Source organism: Lissotriton helveticus, chromosome 7 (genome assembly GCF_964261635.1).
Source record: "Lissotriton helveticus chromosome 7, aLisHel1.1, whole genome shotgun sequence".
In the NCBI taxonomy this organism is placed as follows: Eukaryota; Metazoa; Chordata; class Amphibia; order Caudata; family Salamandridae; genus Lissotriton; species Lissotriton helveticus.
Genome location: NC_136068.1, coordinates 676785960 through 676804488, shown reverse-complemented (window position 1 = coordinate 676804488; position 18529 = coordinate 676785960). Strand labels below are relative to the sequence as shown.

Below are 18529 nucleotides of genomic sequence, written 5' to 3'. Positions count from 1 at the left end.
CGCATCATCAACGATATCTCAGACAATCAAATCTGATTTACTTTCAATTCTCTTTACTACTTTCCTATCTTCTCGCCCTTCTTTATCTTAATTACTTATCCTATCTTTTTCCCCTTATCCTCTCATTTCTCTCTCCTTATTTTCTTTTCTCTTCCCCCTCTTTTTCTTACTCTTCTTACTATCTATTTTATAACCTGTTTTAATATGTACACTTTACTTTTCCCATCCATTTCTCACCCATAAGATGGTTTCTTTACCCTACTTTTCTCTATCTCTGAATTGATTGATCCTTACTATAATAGCTTTTTACGATATGTGTTTTATTATTCTATTGTTCCATCTTATGCCCTATTGCAATCTTGGTACTTTATTAATATACCATTAGAATTATTAAACTAAAAAAAGAAAATGCTTGTTTTTGATGTCTGTCAAAGATCTATTGTCTAGAATGCAATAATACACAGAGCAGATTTTGGTCAGCTCTTGTTCATGATTAGATAGCTTTGTTGTCTATCTCTGTGTCTCTTTATTTGTTGGATTTCCCCGCTATTCATTTATTTGTTTCTCCACTGCAGTATATACACTATGCCACCGTTTTGATCAAATGAGTGGTATCCTTTCACGGCTGACATCGGGGAACTGTTTTTTTTTTTCATTTTTTCATTCATCTTTCAGGACTCCATGGGAGTGAATTGGAAACTGCACATTGCTACCAGGCTATTTGCTTCTTTAGTTTTCACATGCTTATTATTATTTTATTTTTATACATTTAACTTTCTAAAATGGCTGCCTTCTTATAATTGTAACTCAAGCTTTAAAAATGATCTAACGTGGTTGCCAATGTGTTGCTGCATGCAAGCACATCAGTGGTCTCCTAAGGATGTTTTTTCTTTATGTGAAAAAACATTCAAAGATGACCATCTAAGGGGTGTGCGGGCATTTTTTTTTTAAATCTTCCAATGCAAACAAGCATTGACAATTCCAATAGCTTGGCATTTGTCTTTTAAAGGCGAGTCTGATTGGCTTTGCCAGTGCTTGGTGTAGAATTCAGTGAACTTTTGAAATAATAACTGCTGTCCTCTTTTCTAAAAGGAAAACGATTTTGTAAATCTTTAGTAGGAAAATCATGTACATTTTCTTTAAGATAAATCTTCACACTTTAAATAAAAAATCGATTTCTGAGACTAGTGCTCCTTTTAGTGCTTATGTTGTACTTTATAAAAGGTTGCCTGATTTCTTAAAACACACAATTTCATCTCTTTAAAAAACATCTCCCATTTCAATATAAAGTCTACCTTTTTTTTTAGAAAAGAAATTAATTAAAATAAAGTTTTTTTGTAGAACAAAAAAACTACCATTTGTTGTGGAATGTTGGGATGTTTACAATTAATGCCATGTTATATTAAAATGGACATTGCCGACATGCTGTGTAGAATTTTACATTTTGCAAGAAAAGTGATTCCTCTGCAGAAAATTATTATTTGCGGGGAGATGTGATTTAGAATTATGCAACATTTTACACGAAAAGTGATTTGAATACAGAAAATGAAAAACGCTGTCCATTTCATTGTTATAAATATCGAGTATGTTTTGTATTGTTTATGTACTCTGAATCTATTTTATTTAGTATAAACTGGAGAGTATGCTTTGGGGCTCCATAGAATATGGGTGGAAGTGTAATCGTGAACATATACAGTGTGTGTGGTATTTAATTATTTGTTTATAAAGTTTTATATAGCGCAAACTTGATCCCGATATGCCACTCTCTTACTAAGCAGTCGGGAACATATCTGCATATGAATAAATCTCTCTCTCAGGCTTTGTACAAATAAAGACACATTCCCGCGTTTATTACTAGAGTACAAAGGTCAAATTCGAGTTTATTCCCACAGTACAGCAAAATAGAAGTGAAAAGAAATGTGGTTGAATAACACTTTATTGAGAGCAACTGTACTAATAAAAGCACGTTCACACATTTATTACCACAGTGCAAATTTCAAATTTGAGTTTATTACATTACAGCAAAATTGGGATGAGAAAAATATGTTTTACTGGTTCAGAGACTGCATGTAACAATTAATTTACATAGGAAAACAACTAACTTACTAGTCACAATGTCTCCGTGTAATTTTACCACGGAGCTCAAATTAAACCCCTTGCAACCTTGCATCATGGTTTGGTCTTAATACAGATACACATGAAAAAATGGGATCAACTGTATATGCTGATACCTTGGGCCGGATTGTGTAAGTTTACTACTCGTAAATCCCTTTGAATAGTAAACAATTGCAAACTAACACCAAAGTGTATGTTTACCTTTATGAATCAGGCCCATAGAGTAGAATAACATTAAATGTGCTATCATCACCACACCCCAAATAAGGAATGTTTTAGTACTGGAACACGTTTGACTATTTGTAGGTATATTTGTATGCTTGTTGTTTATTACCATTGTTGAAAGACGGGAGGGACGTCATGACTCACTCGAGTCATGGTTCCTCCTCAAACTCAACAATGATAATAAACCACAAATTACACTTTGCGTCTGCATACATATATACCTACATGTAGAGTCGCATATTTCTTAGTTTAAAAGGTCATTTATTTGGGGCATGTCTTTGTCTGTGAATGACAAGGACAAAATGGTACTAGTATCAGCCATTTTGGATGGAGACTGGGGTTCCTAGCACTGGGCATGAGTATTTGTTCTAGTGAAGACACTGCACCAGATAGTGCAGAGCTGAGGAGCCAAATGCTGAGGTTCTTAACTTGAATAGCACAAGGGATTGTCTTCCCTGTGGAATTGCTGTGATAGAGATGCTGGCCCTTGGTTATGCGCATTCCTGTAACATTCTCTATCAGAAAAACGTTTCTACTGTGGAAAGTAGTGTTTTACTCCTAACTTAATTGTGACATGCTCGTGAATTTCCGTAAGATTCACTTAGTCCTTGACAAAGCCTTGTGCATCGGGCCCTGTGTGTTTAAAATCAGGGCTATCTCCGCAGTTCTGGTCAGTTCACAGGACACACTGAGTCGCAAGTTTCCATTTTCTGCCTTAGAAATCATATGTATTTTCCTGCATGGTGCTTGAATATGAGCTGGCTTTCGTCGCATACCATCAACACTGAATCACATGTAGACACTAGGGTAAATTTAAGGTAGGAATTTGGGTCTGGTTAAGGACATAGTTGATCAATTGGTAGCAGTTGAACCCCAATCTCACTGGATGTCTTAAGCTGCCGTCTGGAATTACACAATGGTTAATGAAAACTCTTTGGTTCATTCAACCATTGAGCGTTCTGTAGTCTACCAATTAGGGAGAGAGCCTGGTTTGAGAGCAATTTTTCTAAAGGATGATGTTTGAGTAGGGTCGCTATTCAGCAGTCAAACGACAAGGAGATTAGGTCTTTAAGACAAGAAGTGTGATATGTAGGATTTAATCCCTGCTTCACTGTTAACAGTATCCTGAAAGATTCTGCTTTGCTCCCTACTGCCTTTCCCTTTTGTGATATGGGTTCTATTTTGAATGATTATCTCTGTAAGGAGCATTGTACTTCTGTCGGTGCAGGTTCTACTCAAGATAGCTATTGGAAGAGGGCGACTACCATGTCATGGGGAAAGGGGTGTGTATTTTTTTTGTGATCCTTCTGAATGCTTCGGGCTTTGCTTCACTGGTTAGAAGATGCATGTGCAACCAATCACGATGTTCTCCATCACCATCTGGTATACCGGGTGGCACTTCTTCTTCTTGCGGTGGGACTTCCTGCCCTGCACTTCCTGCGGGCAGAGCAACCTCCTGACAGGAATCTTGCCATAGATGGGGATGCTGGTCATTGAACGGTCCTCCTGCATGGTAAAGGGGTTGATGCAGCCCGTGCACAGGCAGCGGGCCTCGGGGATGTCCACGGGGATGCGTGACTCATCATGGTTGATGCTAGGGAGAAGGATGAAAATGTTAATTTGATTTTGAGTTACCCGAGTGACACCGTTATGCACACAAGTTTGACTGTCCTATGTCGACTGAGGGATAGTCTTCAAAAATACAAGTTCTATATGGCTGAATTGAATTCTGAAGCAATACCTGTAATTTTCCACAAATAAAGATTTCGTAGAAACTAGTTATTAAACAAAGATACAGTAATTTTAAACAATGTGCATTTTCAACAAAGTAAAACGATATTTGTTAAGCCTGCTGTATTTTGTTTGTATTAAACCACGTTTGCAGGTCACATTTTGCTCACAACATACTGACCTGACTGGAAAATACATGATAAATATATTTTTACTTACAGAATAGTAATACCAGTGTTTGTGGCTGTAGTTATACATCTAGAAATATCAGCAAGGGATGATAACTGGAGTCTATAAAATGTCCTGACTGTGAGCCTTGTAACATTGTTGATGGGGGGCCTCTGGCAATGTAAGGTGAAGGCAGGAAGGTTCCATGGGCGCACCATAATACCCTTGTCTCACAGTCTGTCTCCATGGAGAAGACAAGGAACACAATGATCAAAAAACCGATCATAACAAAAGAAAGACTGCACAAGGTGCAGCTCTGTCCCCCCACCCCCCAACTGTGCTCTCATCGCCTATCCCACGGCTCCATCTTGTATCTTACTTCATGAGACGCCATAATGTTCGTAATCAATAGCTTTAAGAAGGGTATCTTCGGAGGTGGTAGTGGTGGAGAAGCAAGAAACATGACGGTGACCTTCATGAACATCATCAGCAATGCTGCTGCCCAGTATAACCCAGAGCCCTCACCCCCACAGCCCTGCTTCCAATGTTGTTGAGGCCAGTGAAAGTGAAGAGGTCCGACTGTTTCGGAGTCTATTTGCACCGCTGGCTGGAGATGATATGGAAGTAAGTCTGAAAGAGTTGATGGGAATTTTAAACCAGGTTGTCACGGAAATTCAGACCTCAAGACTGATGGTTTCAGCATCGACGCGTGCCGTAACATTGTGGCTGTCATGGATAGCAACAGCACTGGAAAACTGGGAATCAGTGAATTCGAGTATTTATGGGACAATATTCGGATGTGGCAGGCCATTTACAAATGATATGACGCTGACAGATCTGGGACCATTGGCGGGTCAGAGCTGCTGGGGGCATTCGAAGCTGCAGGGTTCTGGATGAATGACCAGCTCTACAGTATGATTGTTCGTAGATAGTCTAATGAAAATGGAAACATGGACTTTGGCAACTATATCCACTGCCTTGTGCGACTGAACGCCATGTTCTGTAGTAGGGGATCTCTGTGTATAGTCCTAATCTAGTGAATAGTCCCGCCCATGTGCGTGGACCCCGGAGCAATCAAAAATAATCTCTTAAAGTGTCGAAAAATGCAGAACTGCACAGACACTTAAGAGAGAATTTAAAGACAGATAATGCAGCCTTAAAAGGCTACACTGTCCAGTACTTCAACTAGAAATTCCACCACAAAAATCCACAAAACAGCAAAGCCTGTACAGATTTCCCTTGCTTTAACAGCAAAATCCCTCAGGAATGATAGAGAGAAGAACCTGGACAGACAAGCCCCATAGGCTGCCATTATGTGGCTCAGAACAGGATACTGTGCCTTTAAGAGAACCTTCCAGAACTTCACAGTATCCCAGAATGCCCTGCAGGTCCCAGTTACTTTCAGTTCTTTTTTCCGGCTCCTGCAAGCAGGACCCTGGAGCATTGAGCTCTCCCTTTTCAAGGGTTTATTGGTGTTTTTTCACTGTAAATTCGATTTGAGTACTTTCTAAGTACTTTTAGGCTTTTCTTCTTGGTGTTTTGCACTCTTTTGATGTCAAATATGCCTGCATTATTTGACAAATGCCCGGAGTGCTCCAGGAAGAAGGCAAAATCAGACCCTCATGAGGTGTGTATCTTCTGCCTGCCCTCTTCCCATATTCCAGAGGAGTGTGAGATCTGTCAAGGCTTCTCTGGCAGGACCCTGAAGGACAGAATGAAGATAAGGCTTCAGGGCCTCGAGGAAAGGAGGCTGAAGGCGCAAGGTGGGTCTGGAAGGGCTTCATCTGCCCATGCTGAGGCCTCTGGGGGGCTCCCCAGGGGCAGGAAGTCCAGCAAACGTCCACATTCTCCATCTGGGTCAGTAGCACTGACCACGACGTCGAGAGGGAGGTCCACGGCCAGCACCCGGTCTCCCCAGGGCTCTGGGTCGAGAAAACGTCGCCCGTCGACGTCGAGGGACTTACACAGGCCGCCGTTGAACCCAGTGACGATTTCTTCGGCGTCGACGTCGAGTGATCGGCGTCGACGGGCCCGGCGTCGGCGCTCGCCGTCGAGGCGATACCGCCGATCGCCGTCAACGGACAGGACATTGTCGTCGTCGAGGGGATCCTCGTCGTCGAGGCCGCCGTCGAAACGGAAGAGGTCGCCGTCGAGGCAGAAGAGATCTCCGGCGAGGAAGAAGTCGCCGTCGAGGCGGTCGAGGTCGCCGTCGAGGCGGACAAGGTCGCCGTCAAGGCATTCGAAGAGGTCGCCGTCGAGGCACACGATATCGCCGTCACGGCATAAAGGATCGTCGTCGAGATGGTCGGGCTCGACGTCGAGGCATGGAGGCCGTTCGACGCCGAAGCATAGAAGACGGTCGATGCCGAAGGGGCGCTCAACGTCGAGGGACCTACGTTCGACACCTGGTCGCCGTTCTTCGGCGTCGAGGGGTCGTGCTGACAGGCCTAGGACTGTGGGGGGCTCCCCTCAGTCTGGGAAGGATGGCGGGTCACCGGGATCGGTGCACGCGGAGGTGTATGCCCCGAAGAAGGCTGTTCCGCCTCCTCCTCCGTTGCCAAGAAGTCTCCCTCCGAGGGCTCCAACCCCTCCTCCGTTGCCTCCTCTGCCTCCACTTCCTACAGGCACAAGGACCCCTGTGCCGAGGTCGGTCTTGTTGCCCAGGCTGCCGACACCTCCCAAGAAGACTCCTAAGTCTAAGGAACCACCCAGGCCCAAGACGTCCGCCCCGGGGAAACCGGCTGAACGCCCCAGACCTAGGAGGTCGAGGTCGCGCTCCAGGCGGAGAGACAGGTCGAGGAGCAGACACAGGTCCTCCACCAGATCTAGACATCACCACAGGAGTCATATGTCCAGATCCCGTACAGCATCATCTAGGACCCGTTCCTATTCGCCTACTCTATCGGATTCTCCGGAGACTAGGGTGTCCCCGGTCGACGACATTGGCACGTTCCAGGAGGTGCTCCTGCGGGGGGCGGCGAAGTTGGGTATCACGGTGACGGCTCCTACACCTACGACGTCCGTGATATTCGAGACACTTTACAAGAAGCAACTGTCTCGCCCTCTTCTGCCGTTGGTCCCAGGACTGGTCGAACCGGCGGAAGCGCTGTTCCTTACACCGGCGGTGGTGAAGGCTGCTCCCTCAAGACTCCTGAAAAAGTACTGAGCTCCTGACTCGGACCCGGCCTTCCTCCGTGTGGACCCGATGCCCGACTCGGTGATAGTGACTGCGGCCAGAAAGTTACATTCTACCTCCCCGTCCTCCACAGTGCCACCGGATAAAGAGAGCCGCTGGATTGATTCGGCTGGTAGGAAAGCCTGTGGGACTTCTTCCACCACTATGAAAGCCTCCAGCGATTCGGCGTTGCTAGGGCGGTACAACCGTGCGCTATGGGACTCCCTGGAGCAGTTTGCGGACCTTGTGCCACGCGACAGGAGGGAGGATTTCCTGGAAATTGTCTCGAAAGGGATGCTGGTTTCCAACCAGGCCATCAGTGCCGCTGCAGACATAGTGCTGTTGGCCGCACATGGCTACTGTCACGGGGTCAACCAGCGCCGCCATGCTTGGCTCAGGCTTACGTCACTCAAGCCTGAGGCGCAACAGCGGGTGGCCAATCTGCCGTTTTCCGGTGCAACACTCTTCGGGAAACATGCCGACGACGAAATGGCCCGGATGAAGGCCGAGGCTGAAACCGTGACGGCTGTGGGTCTGGAGAAACCCAAGGACAAAAAGCCTTACCGCCAGTTCCAACGGCGGTTCGGCTCGCAGGGGAAAGGAAGAGGACAGTCTTCTGGACAACAGCAGCAGCAACAACAGCAGCAGTTCCGAAGACCCTTCCAAAAACATCAGAGAGGTAGAGGTGGACAGCAGTCCTCTACCGCGACCAAAGGCCCGGCTGGGTCTCGCCCCTGAGCGGTTACTTCCCCTTCATCCGTTACCCGCTCCGGTGGGGGGAAGCGTTCAATTTTTTCTGGCAGAGTGGAGAAAAATTACTCGGGACAAGTGGGTGCTGAATATTGTTTGCAATGGATACAGTCTTCGGTTCATCAGCCCTCCTCCATCGATTCCTCCGGTCAGCTCGCAGTATCAGCTGCGCGAGCTCCAGGCGGAGGCCGATATCCTGTTAAGGAAAAGGGCAATAGAAGATGTACCTCTGTCTCAAAGGGGAAGAGGTCTGTACTCCCGGTTCTTTCTGGTCCGCAAGAAGGACAAGAACGAGTTCAGGCCCATTCTGGACTTGCGACAGGCAAACAAATGGATTCGCAGAGAAAAGTTTTGCATGCTGTCGTTGCATCAGATTTATCCTCAGTTGCAACGGGGAGACTGGCTATGTGCCATAGACCTACAGGATGCATACTTCCATGTGCCCATTGCACACAAACACAGGAAGTTCCTGCGATTTCAAGTCGGCACCAATCACTATCAGTACACGGTACTTCCGTTCGGGCTGAAGTCTGCGCCCAGGACGTTCTCGAAGTGCATGGCAGTGGTAGCGGCACACCTGAGGAAGAACAAGGTGTTTGTCTACCCGTACCTGGATGATTGGTTGATCAAGGCCTCCTCCTTCTCGGAAGCTCAAGCACACTTCCAGAAGACGTGCGTTCTGTTGAACAAGCTGGGGTTGCACATCAACATGTCCAAGTCTGTTCCGACTACGGTCCAGTGCATTCAGTACTTGGGAGCCTCCATCGATACGCTGTCAGCAAGCGTGTCTCCTTCGGAGGAGCGACGATTATCACTCCTTCGGAAGGCTCAGGCTCTCATGTCCACTCCATCGACGACAGTAAGGACGGTATCTCCTCTACTGGGATCGATGGCCTCTTGTAACTTCCTGACACCACATGCGCGGCTGCGCATGAGACCGCTGCAGGAGTGCTTAGAAGATCAGTGGGACCAGAGGAGAGGTTCTTGGGACGACAAAATACGACTGTCTCTGCATGCTCTTCAGTCTCGGAAGTGGTGGTGTTCAGCGGAGAATCTCCTCAGAGGGGTTCCCTTCCACAAGGACATTCCCACACAGACTATCGTGACGGATGCTTCTCTCCAGGGATGGGGAGCGCACTCCGGAGACTTACAGATTCAAGGGACGTGGTCCCCGACGGAGTCCACGTACCACATCAATTTCCTGGAACTCAGAGCTGTTCACTTAGCGGTGAAGGCGTTTCACCCGTCCTTCCGGACCAACTCTCTGCTTGTACAGACGGACAATACGACTACGATGTATTACCTCAACAAGCAGGGGGCTCAAGATCCCGCACTCTGTCGCAGGAGGCGCAGGCGATCTGGCACTGGCTTCTGGCCCAAGGACTGTCGATAACGGCCACTCATCTGCCAGGTGTGCAGAATGTTCAGGCAGACGAGCTGTGCAGACTGATTCAGGAAAACCACGAATGGGTCATAAACGACCAAGTACTAGGAGAAGTCTTCGCAAGGTGGGGAACTCCAGGCGTAGATCTGTTCGCCACCGCCGAAAACAGCAAATACCAAGACTTCGCCTCCAGGTACTACCAGCCAGGGACGCTGGGGAACGCGTTATGGATCAACTGGTCGAACAGCTTTCTGTACGCTTTTCCACCCATTCCCCTGACCCCGGCGGTTCTCATCAAGCTGTCCCAATCCAGGGCGAGGATGATTCTGATTGCCCCGGAATGGCCCAGACAGTGGTGGTTCACGGACCTGCTTCACCGGTCTCTCCTTCCTCATATGAAGCTGCCGTGCAGGCCGGACCTTCTCACGAAGTTCGGGGGGCGAATGGTGCACCCCAACCTCTCGTCTTTGAGTTTGGCGGCTTGGCTCCTGAAATAGTGCAATATGGCCATCTGAATCTCCCAGAGGATTGTATGGACATACTGAAGGAGGCTAAGCGACCTTCCACTAGGACTTCTTATGCTTACAAGTGGAAGAGGTTTTGCATCTGGTGCAAGTCTAAGAACTATGACCCGACGACATGCAAGGAGGATGTCATCCTTCCATATCTGCTATATCTGGCGCAGTCTGGCCTTAATGTCCATTCCATTAAGGTTCATCTGGCTGCTTTGACTGCCTACAGGAAATGCCCTTCACAGACTTCCTTCTTCCAGATCCCTGTGATCAAAGATTTTCTGGAAGGCTTGAAGAAAGTATTCCTTCCTGTCAGGCTTCCTTCGCCTTCATGGGACTTGAATGTGGAGCTGTCCAGGTTGATGAAGGAGCCTTTTGAACCTATTCATAAGGCTTCGTTGCAGCACCTGTCCTGGAAGGCCTCGTGGCCATTACGTCGGCCCGCAGGGTTAGTGAAATTCAGGCGTTGTGTTGCCAAGAACCTTATACTGTATTTCATGCTGCTAAGGTTGTTATGCGTACTCACCCTAAATTTCTTCCCAAGGTTATTTCTGATTTTCATATCAACCAGACTATAACTTTACCTACGTTCTTTCAGAATCCTTCATCTCCAGCGGAACGGTCCTTGCATTCCCTGGATGTTAGGAGGGTGCTGAAATTTTATCTGGATCAAACCAAAGATATTCGTAGGTCAGACCAATTGTTCATCAATTATGGATCAGTCAGGACGGGTCTTGCTACCTCTAAACAGTCCATCTCGAGGTGGATTGTGTCCTGCATACAATTGTGTTACCAACAAGCTAATAAGACCTTAGGGGGAAAACCTAAGGCTCATTCCACCAGGGGCAAAGCCGCCACGACGGCTTTGCTTCGTAACGTACCAATTGCGGAAATCTGCAAGGCGGCCACTTGGAAGTCGGTCCATACCTTTGCTAAGCATTACTGCCTGGACTCTGATGCCAGGGCAGACGCTCAGGTTGGGCAGGCTTCGCTGCGAAATCTGTTCGCACAATAGTGGTGTTATTTCTCGTTTCTCAACCGCCGCTTTGGTGTGGGGATGGGCTTGCCATTCTATTCACTAGATTATGACTATACACAGAGATCCCCTACTACAGAAGGAGTAGTTTCTGCCCTGTAACTCCAGTTCTGTAGTAGGGGTATCTCTGTTATAGTCATAAGCGCCCGCCCTTCTCCCCGGTGGAGAGAGATATTCATGTACGGAATGCTACAGGTCTGGCGTGTTACGCCTTCAAAAAGAACTGAAAGTAACTGGGACCTGCAGGGCATTCTGGGATACTGTGAAGTTCTGGAAAGTTCTCTTAAAGGCACAGTATCCTGTTCTGAGCCACATAATGGCAGCCTATGGGGCTTGTCTGTCCAGGTTCTTCTCTCTATCATTCCTGAGGGATTTTGCTGTTAAAGCCAGGGAAATCTATACAGGCTTTGCTGTTTTGTGTTTTTTTGTTTATGGAATTTCTAGTTGAAGTACTGGACAGTGTAGCCTTTTTAGGCTGCATTATCTGTCTTTAAATTCTCTCTTAAGTGTCTGTGCAGTTTTGCATTTTTCGACACTTTAAGAGATAATTTTTGATTGCTCCGGGGTCCACGCACATGGGCGGGACTATTCACTAGATTATGACTGTAACAGAGATACCCCTACTACAGAACTGGAGTTAGAGGACAGAAACTACTCCTTCTGTGCCTTCAAAGCCTTGGATAAAGATGGGGATGGTAAAATCAAGGTCCCCTTGCAAGATTGGCAGCAGCTGACCATGTCCTCCTAAGGAGATGACCTCAAAATATCAGAGTTCTCCAGAATGCGAAATCTGATGGACGCCATCTTGTAACTCCTGATCTGCATTTTCTCAGAGGAAATGCGTCCGTCTGCTCCTGCACACCCTTTACTACTTTTGAGTTGTTCTCCTTTGCTCTGTATTTCCCAACGATAGAGGTCTATAACTGAATATTTTTATACAGACATATTCGTTTCTCAACATTAGGTTTCAGAAAACGCATGTTGCCGCTTTGTTTGAAGTCTGAAATACTCCACCCTTATCATGTACCATGTTGGAGGGGAAAGGATGCGTTGTAGAGAAATATTGACCCTTCTCTTGCTCTCCTTTCATCCCTCCACATCAGCTTCTCTTTAAAGATTACTACACCTCATTTTCATAAATAGTGTATTTGGACTGTGACGACACAGTCGTCACATTATGGTTTTACAACCGAAGTAAAGATTATGATGATGATGATGATGACTAAGCACAAGCGCCTGCTACCCCACCTTACGGGGCTGAGATATGCCTTGTCCTATTGCGGACCGGTATCCAGCACTTTGACACCATAGTTTTCTAAAGACAATTGTAAATGTCTTATTATAAAATCAGATTTTCAAACTAAAAAAAGAAACACTGCATGCCTTTGAATGAGTCTGTGATTCTCTTGCATATTTCAGAGTGCCTCGACTGCCTGACAACGTGTCCGGGAGATACATAAGCCCTCATTGTAAGGTCTTCAAAATAAAGGTTAGTAAAATCGTCGAAGGGTAGATCTGTTACTGCACCTTATCGTTTTACCCTAAGGCAGTTTTATTAATGATTTTTTGAGCTTGGGGGCTGGAGAGTAATGCACAGATGTGGTTTAATCACACCTACAAAAAATGTTTTCCCCATTACCGACCCCTTATGTTTTTGAAAGCAAATGAATTTACGCAGAGGTGTAGAATTACTGCATAACTCAGAAGCAGGAATGCGGTGCAACCACCATTTGCCTCTGATATTCGGTTTGCCAGCCCAACTGGGAATGAGGGCCATAGTATTGGCTTTGGAACTACACAACTTTGTTACACATGCTCCAGATTTGACTTATTATAATAGAGCCAATTCTACTCCACGGGGAATGTTTGAAAACTGTAAGGAACCAGGAAGCAGTGCTTAATTTGTGCTGGTGTTTTCCGGTGCTCGGAACCCGCACTTAATTGTTAACACTGGCACATACTTATGGCAGTCTACCAAATGGCAGTGCTGGTTGTTTATTTCAGTATGGAGCACACAGGTTAACAATTAAATGTATATTTAAAAAGAAAAAAGCTAGAGTGTTCAAGTCCATTCTTACAGCTATGACAGCAATTATCCTAAATGTCACATTAACAGGATTGTGATGTTTAGTGTAGAGCATTTACACTGACAAGGGGCAGTGATGTGTAGTAGGGTGAATGTTCCTCTTCTTTATGTCCTCTCTCTTTCCCCTTGCTGTTCTGCCTAAGTATGTGTGGAATGTTGGTCAGGTCATGGAATGTTGAATGCCTGATGTGAGTCAGTTGGTGTCTGCAGGCTGAGCAGCTAGGAGGCTGCTCCTGATGGGGCGTACTTACAGGCCTACTTACCATCTTGGCTATACTTAATACTTCTGTAACCTGTACCTGAATAAAGCTTTTACTTGGAACCACAACCTGGCCTCCTGTGGACTTTCATACTACGACAGATGGCAGTTACAGTCATTAGTGCAACCTGAATGGCCTCCTGAGCAACACCCTGGGCCCTGGCACTTGTTTATTTACAGATTAAGCACTGCCAGGAAGTGAGGCCAATGACGTGATGTTCAAGGATCACACACCTGTGCAAAAGGGTGGGTGCTCGAATGGCTGCAAAGAGGGAACTCTGAAACAGAACAAGTGACCAGGAAGTAATTGAGTCCCAGTCCATGGGGCTGCGATTGTTCAGGTTGGTGTTGTAACTAGGAACATGTGTTCACCCAACCCTCTCCCGGTTTTCCCCCCTCCTTAATGTTGATTGATGGTATCTCCCACATGACAGCTTGGGCGCTCACTGTGGAATGTTGACACAGTGACCCGAGCCATGTATTTGACAAGCTGACGGCAGTCTGAGAAGTTACTCTTGAGAATAAAGAACTTCAGCTATATATATTTGCGTCACTCATTACTACATTTTCCTGGCGACGAGGTGGAGGAAGCTGAGCCAGGGACAGTGACTGCCGTTTCCCTGGACTTGTGAATTGCTTGTCAATGAAAAGAATATCGGAGGAGCCTGTGACCCATGCTTGACTGGAGGGTCACCGCTATGAAGGAGGACATGGGAGCAGAGAAAATAAACAAGTAAGGTGACTCTGCAGCGTTGCCCCAGCTCATTGTAGTCCTTAGGAGTATGCCCGCGTGATCAGGCTTAGCTCGGGTGCCTCATCGGGCATCGGATGATTTAAGGGGACTATCTCACGAGCGCAAGGCGAATCTGACGGTGGGGGTCTCAGGTTTATTCCTACGGTCGGGTGTCTCATCGGACATCGTGACCCCTGTCTTTGCTAAGGGAATTTGAGTCACAGCTGAGGGAAGGAGCGCTGCCGACCAGTCGCGCAATCAGCGTGAGGGCAACAGTTGGCCTATGGTTGTCCTTTTAAAAGGAAATTAGTCTAGTGAGAGGCTCATCTCCTTCTATTGAATATGTTTTTTGGATGTGGGAATCATTTGAATAGAACTGCTGTTTAAGAATAATTCGATACGTAAGGAATGATGGACTTTTTTGGTAATAGATGATGAATCAGTATCACTTGGCACATTTCTAAAATTATAGTTAGTTTACACACCTGCATGGGCACACTAACATGGAGAAGAAGGTGAGGTTAAATGTTGAGAGGAAGATGGAGGATTGGAATGATCAATAGAGGGATCTTTCAATGTCTCAGTAGAAATATCAACCTGCAGAAATACATGATACCCCCAAAACCAACTACCAAATAATCTTTAGGTCCAGCTGGGCAAAGATTTATCTGCCTTTATTCCTTCAGTACTAAACCAAGGTGATCTACTGACTAGAGCTATGAGCTCCACTGGACCCGCTGCAGGTAAGGGGGATTTGAACTCCTTAAATGATTGATTGATTTAATACTCGACAGTGACCTGGCGCTTTAACCTGTAAAGCAGCAAGAGAGTAATTATTGTCGGAAGAGGTGGGTTTCAGGAGTTTGCCAATATGAAAGATTCGAAAGAGCGAATGGCAAGGGGGGAGGATATTCCATGTCCAGGAACGTAGCTTAGTCAGTGATAATCGGAGGAGGGGAGGGGGTATGAATTGCAAATTTCCCAACTAAAAAAAACGGTATGCCAAAAGGTGAAGGGATGAGATGACCATGGTTTGGGGTACGCTGTTCCCACGAGGAACAGGTTCAATATTGATTTGTATTAATTGGGCCTCTTGTCTAAGTGCCTGATAAAATGAAATTAACAAGTTAAAACCTTTTAGTCAAATAAGCAGGAAGAGAAAAAAACAAAAAAAAGGCACAGCAGACGGAATCATGTCCCTCAGAACGAACTCTGGCCTGAAATGCATTGATTTTGGGGGTGTCACACCCCCAAACAAAGATCAACAAAAAGGAGAGAAAGGGTATTCGCCAGTAAAGGCAGGAGAGGGACTCCCTGTCCCCTTTAATATATCAGTAAACAACAATAAGGGAGTTACAACTAGAGGATACACCCAGCCTCAATGGAGGCGAGTCTGTGTGTTAACCACAATCCAAGAGAAGGACGTCCTTTGTCCTTTAGAACCCTCTCTCACCAACCTAGTTGGTGACATGCTTCATCATCGGGGTCCCACCCGGACAGCCGAATGCCATCCAGGTGTGCTGCGACACCTGATTACAGTGGAGCTGGATTTTATTTCTTTTATATGTGCAAAGGAGAAAACTAAGTGTAATTAAAAGTATCCGGTACTACCCGCTTACGTGATTTATTCTGGGGTGTAACGGATATTATTAAAACAAGGAAGGCACCTGTTGCCCAATTAGGAGAGCTGTTGGTGAAAAAAACTATACAGGGTGTGGGTTAAAAAGGTCTACATGTTTCTACCTATGTGTAAATTTAACAGGTATTCGTCAGGACCATGGGGTACCTCCGGGAAGGTGTACACACGCTAAGGCGCACCCTATCCTCGTAGGTAACAGAAGGAGAAACTAAAAATGAATCTCCAAAAAGCTGTTTTCTTCTTTTGTTTGTAGAAAAAAGCCTGTGGAAAGAATAAGGGAGAAGGGTTGTGGATAACGGACATACATATATATAACATACACATAAGACACAATCAGTGAATAGTGATGTACATCGTCATTCATCAAAAGACTTGATGTGAGGGACGTGTGAAATAAGTCCCAATATCGCGGCAACCTGCGAATTACATACCACGTGGTAGCGCAACCAATGTATCATAGATACTGAGTTCGCTTGGTGTCAGTGCTAGCCTTAAAAGGGGCACTTAACACGTATTGGCGAAGTCCTGGGTGTTATGTCTCAATTGCTGAGAAAAAGCGAAATCGTCGTGGTAGTGAAAGACGACTTCGCGTGATTTAAAACGGCATTCGGTGAGAACGCGAGTAGTGCGTGAGTTAAGAACCTGATCTGGACGTGCTACACCAGTCACAAATTAACATAAGAGCGAAGGGGCCTGGTATGGGGAGCATGCACAAAAGTAGCGTGAGTAAAGGAAGACGGAACGTCTTACTGGGAGCGTTACTACTCAATGCTCCATGAGCGAACCCGGGAATGGCACTTTCCTCGTTACGATCTGGCAGAAAGTAACAAACAGGGTTTTAAGGATATGCCAATATGAAAAACAGAGGCGCTGTTGGCGCACCCTCAGAGGAACAATCTTACTTGTAGCAGGATGGGAGGGCGCCGTTTGCACCTAAGCCGTCACCGCGAGTGCTCCGTGTGATACTGGGCGAACCACCAGCGTGGTAAATGTTTCCGGGTTGGGCGTGGTCAGCTCTAGCGTGTCACCAGTAAACTAGCCAATGGCAAGGCGGGTGTGTGGGGGTGTGGAATATTGCATGTCACTGTTGACGTGGCCAATCAGAGCGAGGGCGTTAGAGGGCCGATTCGTGTTTACATGGTTTCCTCGTATTTTACGAGTATGACTCGGAGTATAGCAGGCGGCTCAGTGGGTGTTTCCATCTTCTTGAAAATAAGAGTAAGGATGTATTAACAAAATAAAAAAGAATGTGTTAAAAAGGGTTCTTGCGCAGTTGTGCTGCAGAAGAGTCAGTCTAGAGAATCATACAGCATACGAAAATCAACGATTTACAAGGGACTTCCATAATTTAATAGCGAAAGGCTAGTTATGCACTGAGTTCCAAGGGATATTATCATTGAGGCCGGTCTTATGTGTAGCCAGTCTATAGACCCAGCGCTGTTCCTTTTCAAAGAGGTTGGACTCTTTCTCAACTTGTTCTATGATGGTCCATTTAATGTCATTCGGGCCATGTTTCATAGACAGGAAATGTTCTGTGAGTTTTATCATTGTTTTTTGGCAGCGGATCGTGCTCCGGTGTTCGCATATGCGTTGCTTGATCTTCCTACTAGTCATGCCCACATACCGTAAGTTACAGGGACAAGTAATTAAGTACACCACATGTGAGCTATTACAATTGGTATGTGATCTGATTGTCCAGATCTTACCTTCTTCCAAATTTAATGTCTTTGTGTTCTCTGTGAGAGGACAGACACTGCAATTCCCACATTTGTAGTGTCCCATAACCTTGGGTAGGCCCCATGCGTTGAGTACTGTTGGTTCTTCTTCAGTTTTTTTCTTTGGCCTGGTGTTGACTAAACTGTCACGTATAATCCTTGCTCTTTTGTAGGCAAATAAGGGTTTGTCCCATTTCAAATTGCCTGTGTTGATTATCTTCCAGTGTTTATTTATGGATTTCGACATTAGGTTTGACGCGGTACAGAAAGTGGTTACACAGGTCAGTGGCAAGACAGCTTGTTCTCTGATATTATCCTCTAGTAGTGCCTCTCGTGGCTGATTCCTAGCACGTTTTTGGGACTTATTGAGGATATTGTCTGGATAACCCCTTGCTTGGAGTTTGGTGGTTAAATCTCCTGCTTGTTTGCGGTAGTCACTGAGTTTACTGCAGTTCCTCCTGATTCTTAAATATTGACCGTAGGGAAGGTTCTCTTTCAGGGGTCTCGGGTGGAAACTCTCGAATTTCAGGAGATTGTTCTTAGCAGTAGGTTTAAAATGGGTCCTAGTTTCCAAGTGTTCTCCCTCTTTAGTGATCGTTAAATCAAGGAAGGTCAAAGTCGTCTTTTGTATGTGTGAATTTCAGATTGTTGTCTAGAGTATTAATCCACTCGAAGAACGCCAGGAGCGTTTCTTCTGGCCCTTGCCATATCGTCAGGACGTCATCTATATAGCGCTTCCAGAGGAGGATATGTGACGAGAATGGATTCTGGTCACTTAAGATGAATCTCTTCTCGAAGTCATACACATACAGACCCGCCACGCTGGGAGCAAATGTGCTTCCCATCGAGGTTCCACCTATCTGGAGGTATAGGGTCCCCTCGAACTCGAAGTAGTTCTTTTTGAGTGCTAATCTAGCACATTCTAGGATAAAGTTTCTTGGGGTTCTGTGTGTCCAAACCTCTTTTTCCAATACTTTCAATGTATCATCCTGCGGTATGCT

At 45.8% G+C, this 18529-nt stretch overlaps 1 protein-coding gene and 1 pseudogene across 1 annotated transcript in view; one reads left to right on the top strand and one right to left on the bottom strand.

Moving 5' to 3' along the window:
* Positions 1-1918: 1918 nt before the first annotated feature.
* IL17B (interleukin 17B) overlaps positions 1919-18529 on the bottom strand; it is a 58702-nt gene continuing 42091 nt past the window's right edge. Inside the window, exon 3 of the mRNA XM_078652981.1 lies at positions 1919-3934. Coding sequence (XP_078509107.1) covers positions 3676-3934 — 259 coding nt within the window. The 3' untranslated portion in view covers positions 1919-3675. The remainder of the gene's footprint in view (positions 3935-18529) is intronic.
* Positions 4635-11844, top strand: LOC144768992 (calpain small subunit 1-like; annotated as a pseudogene).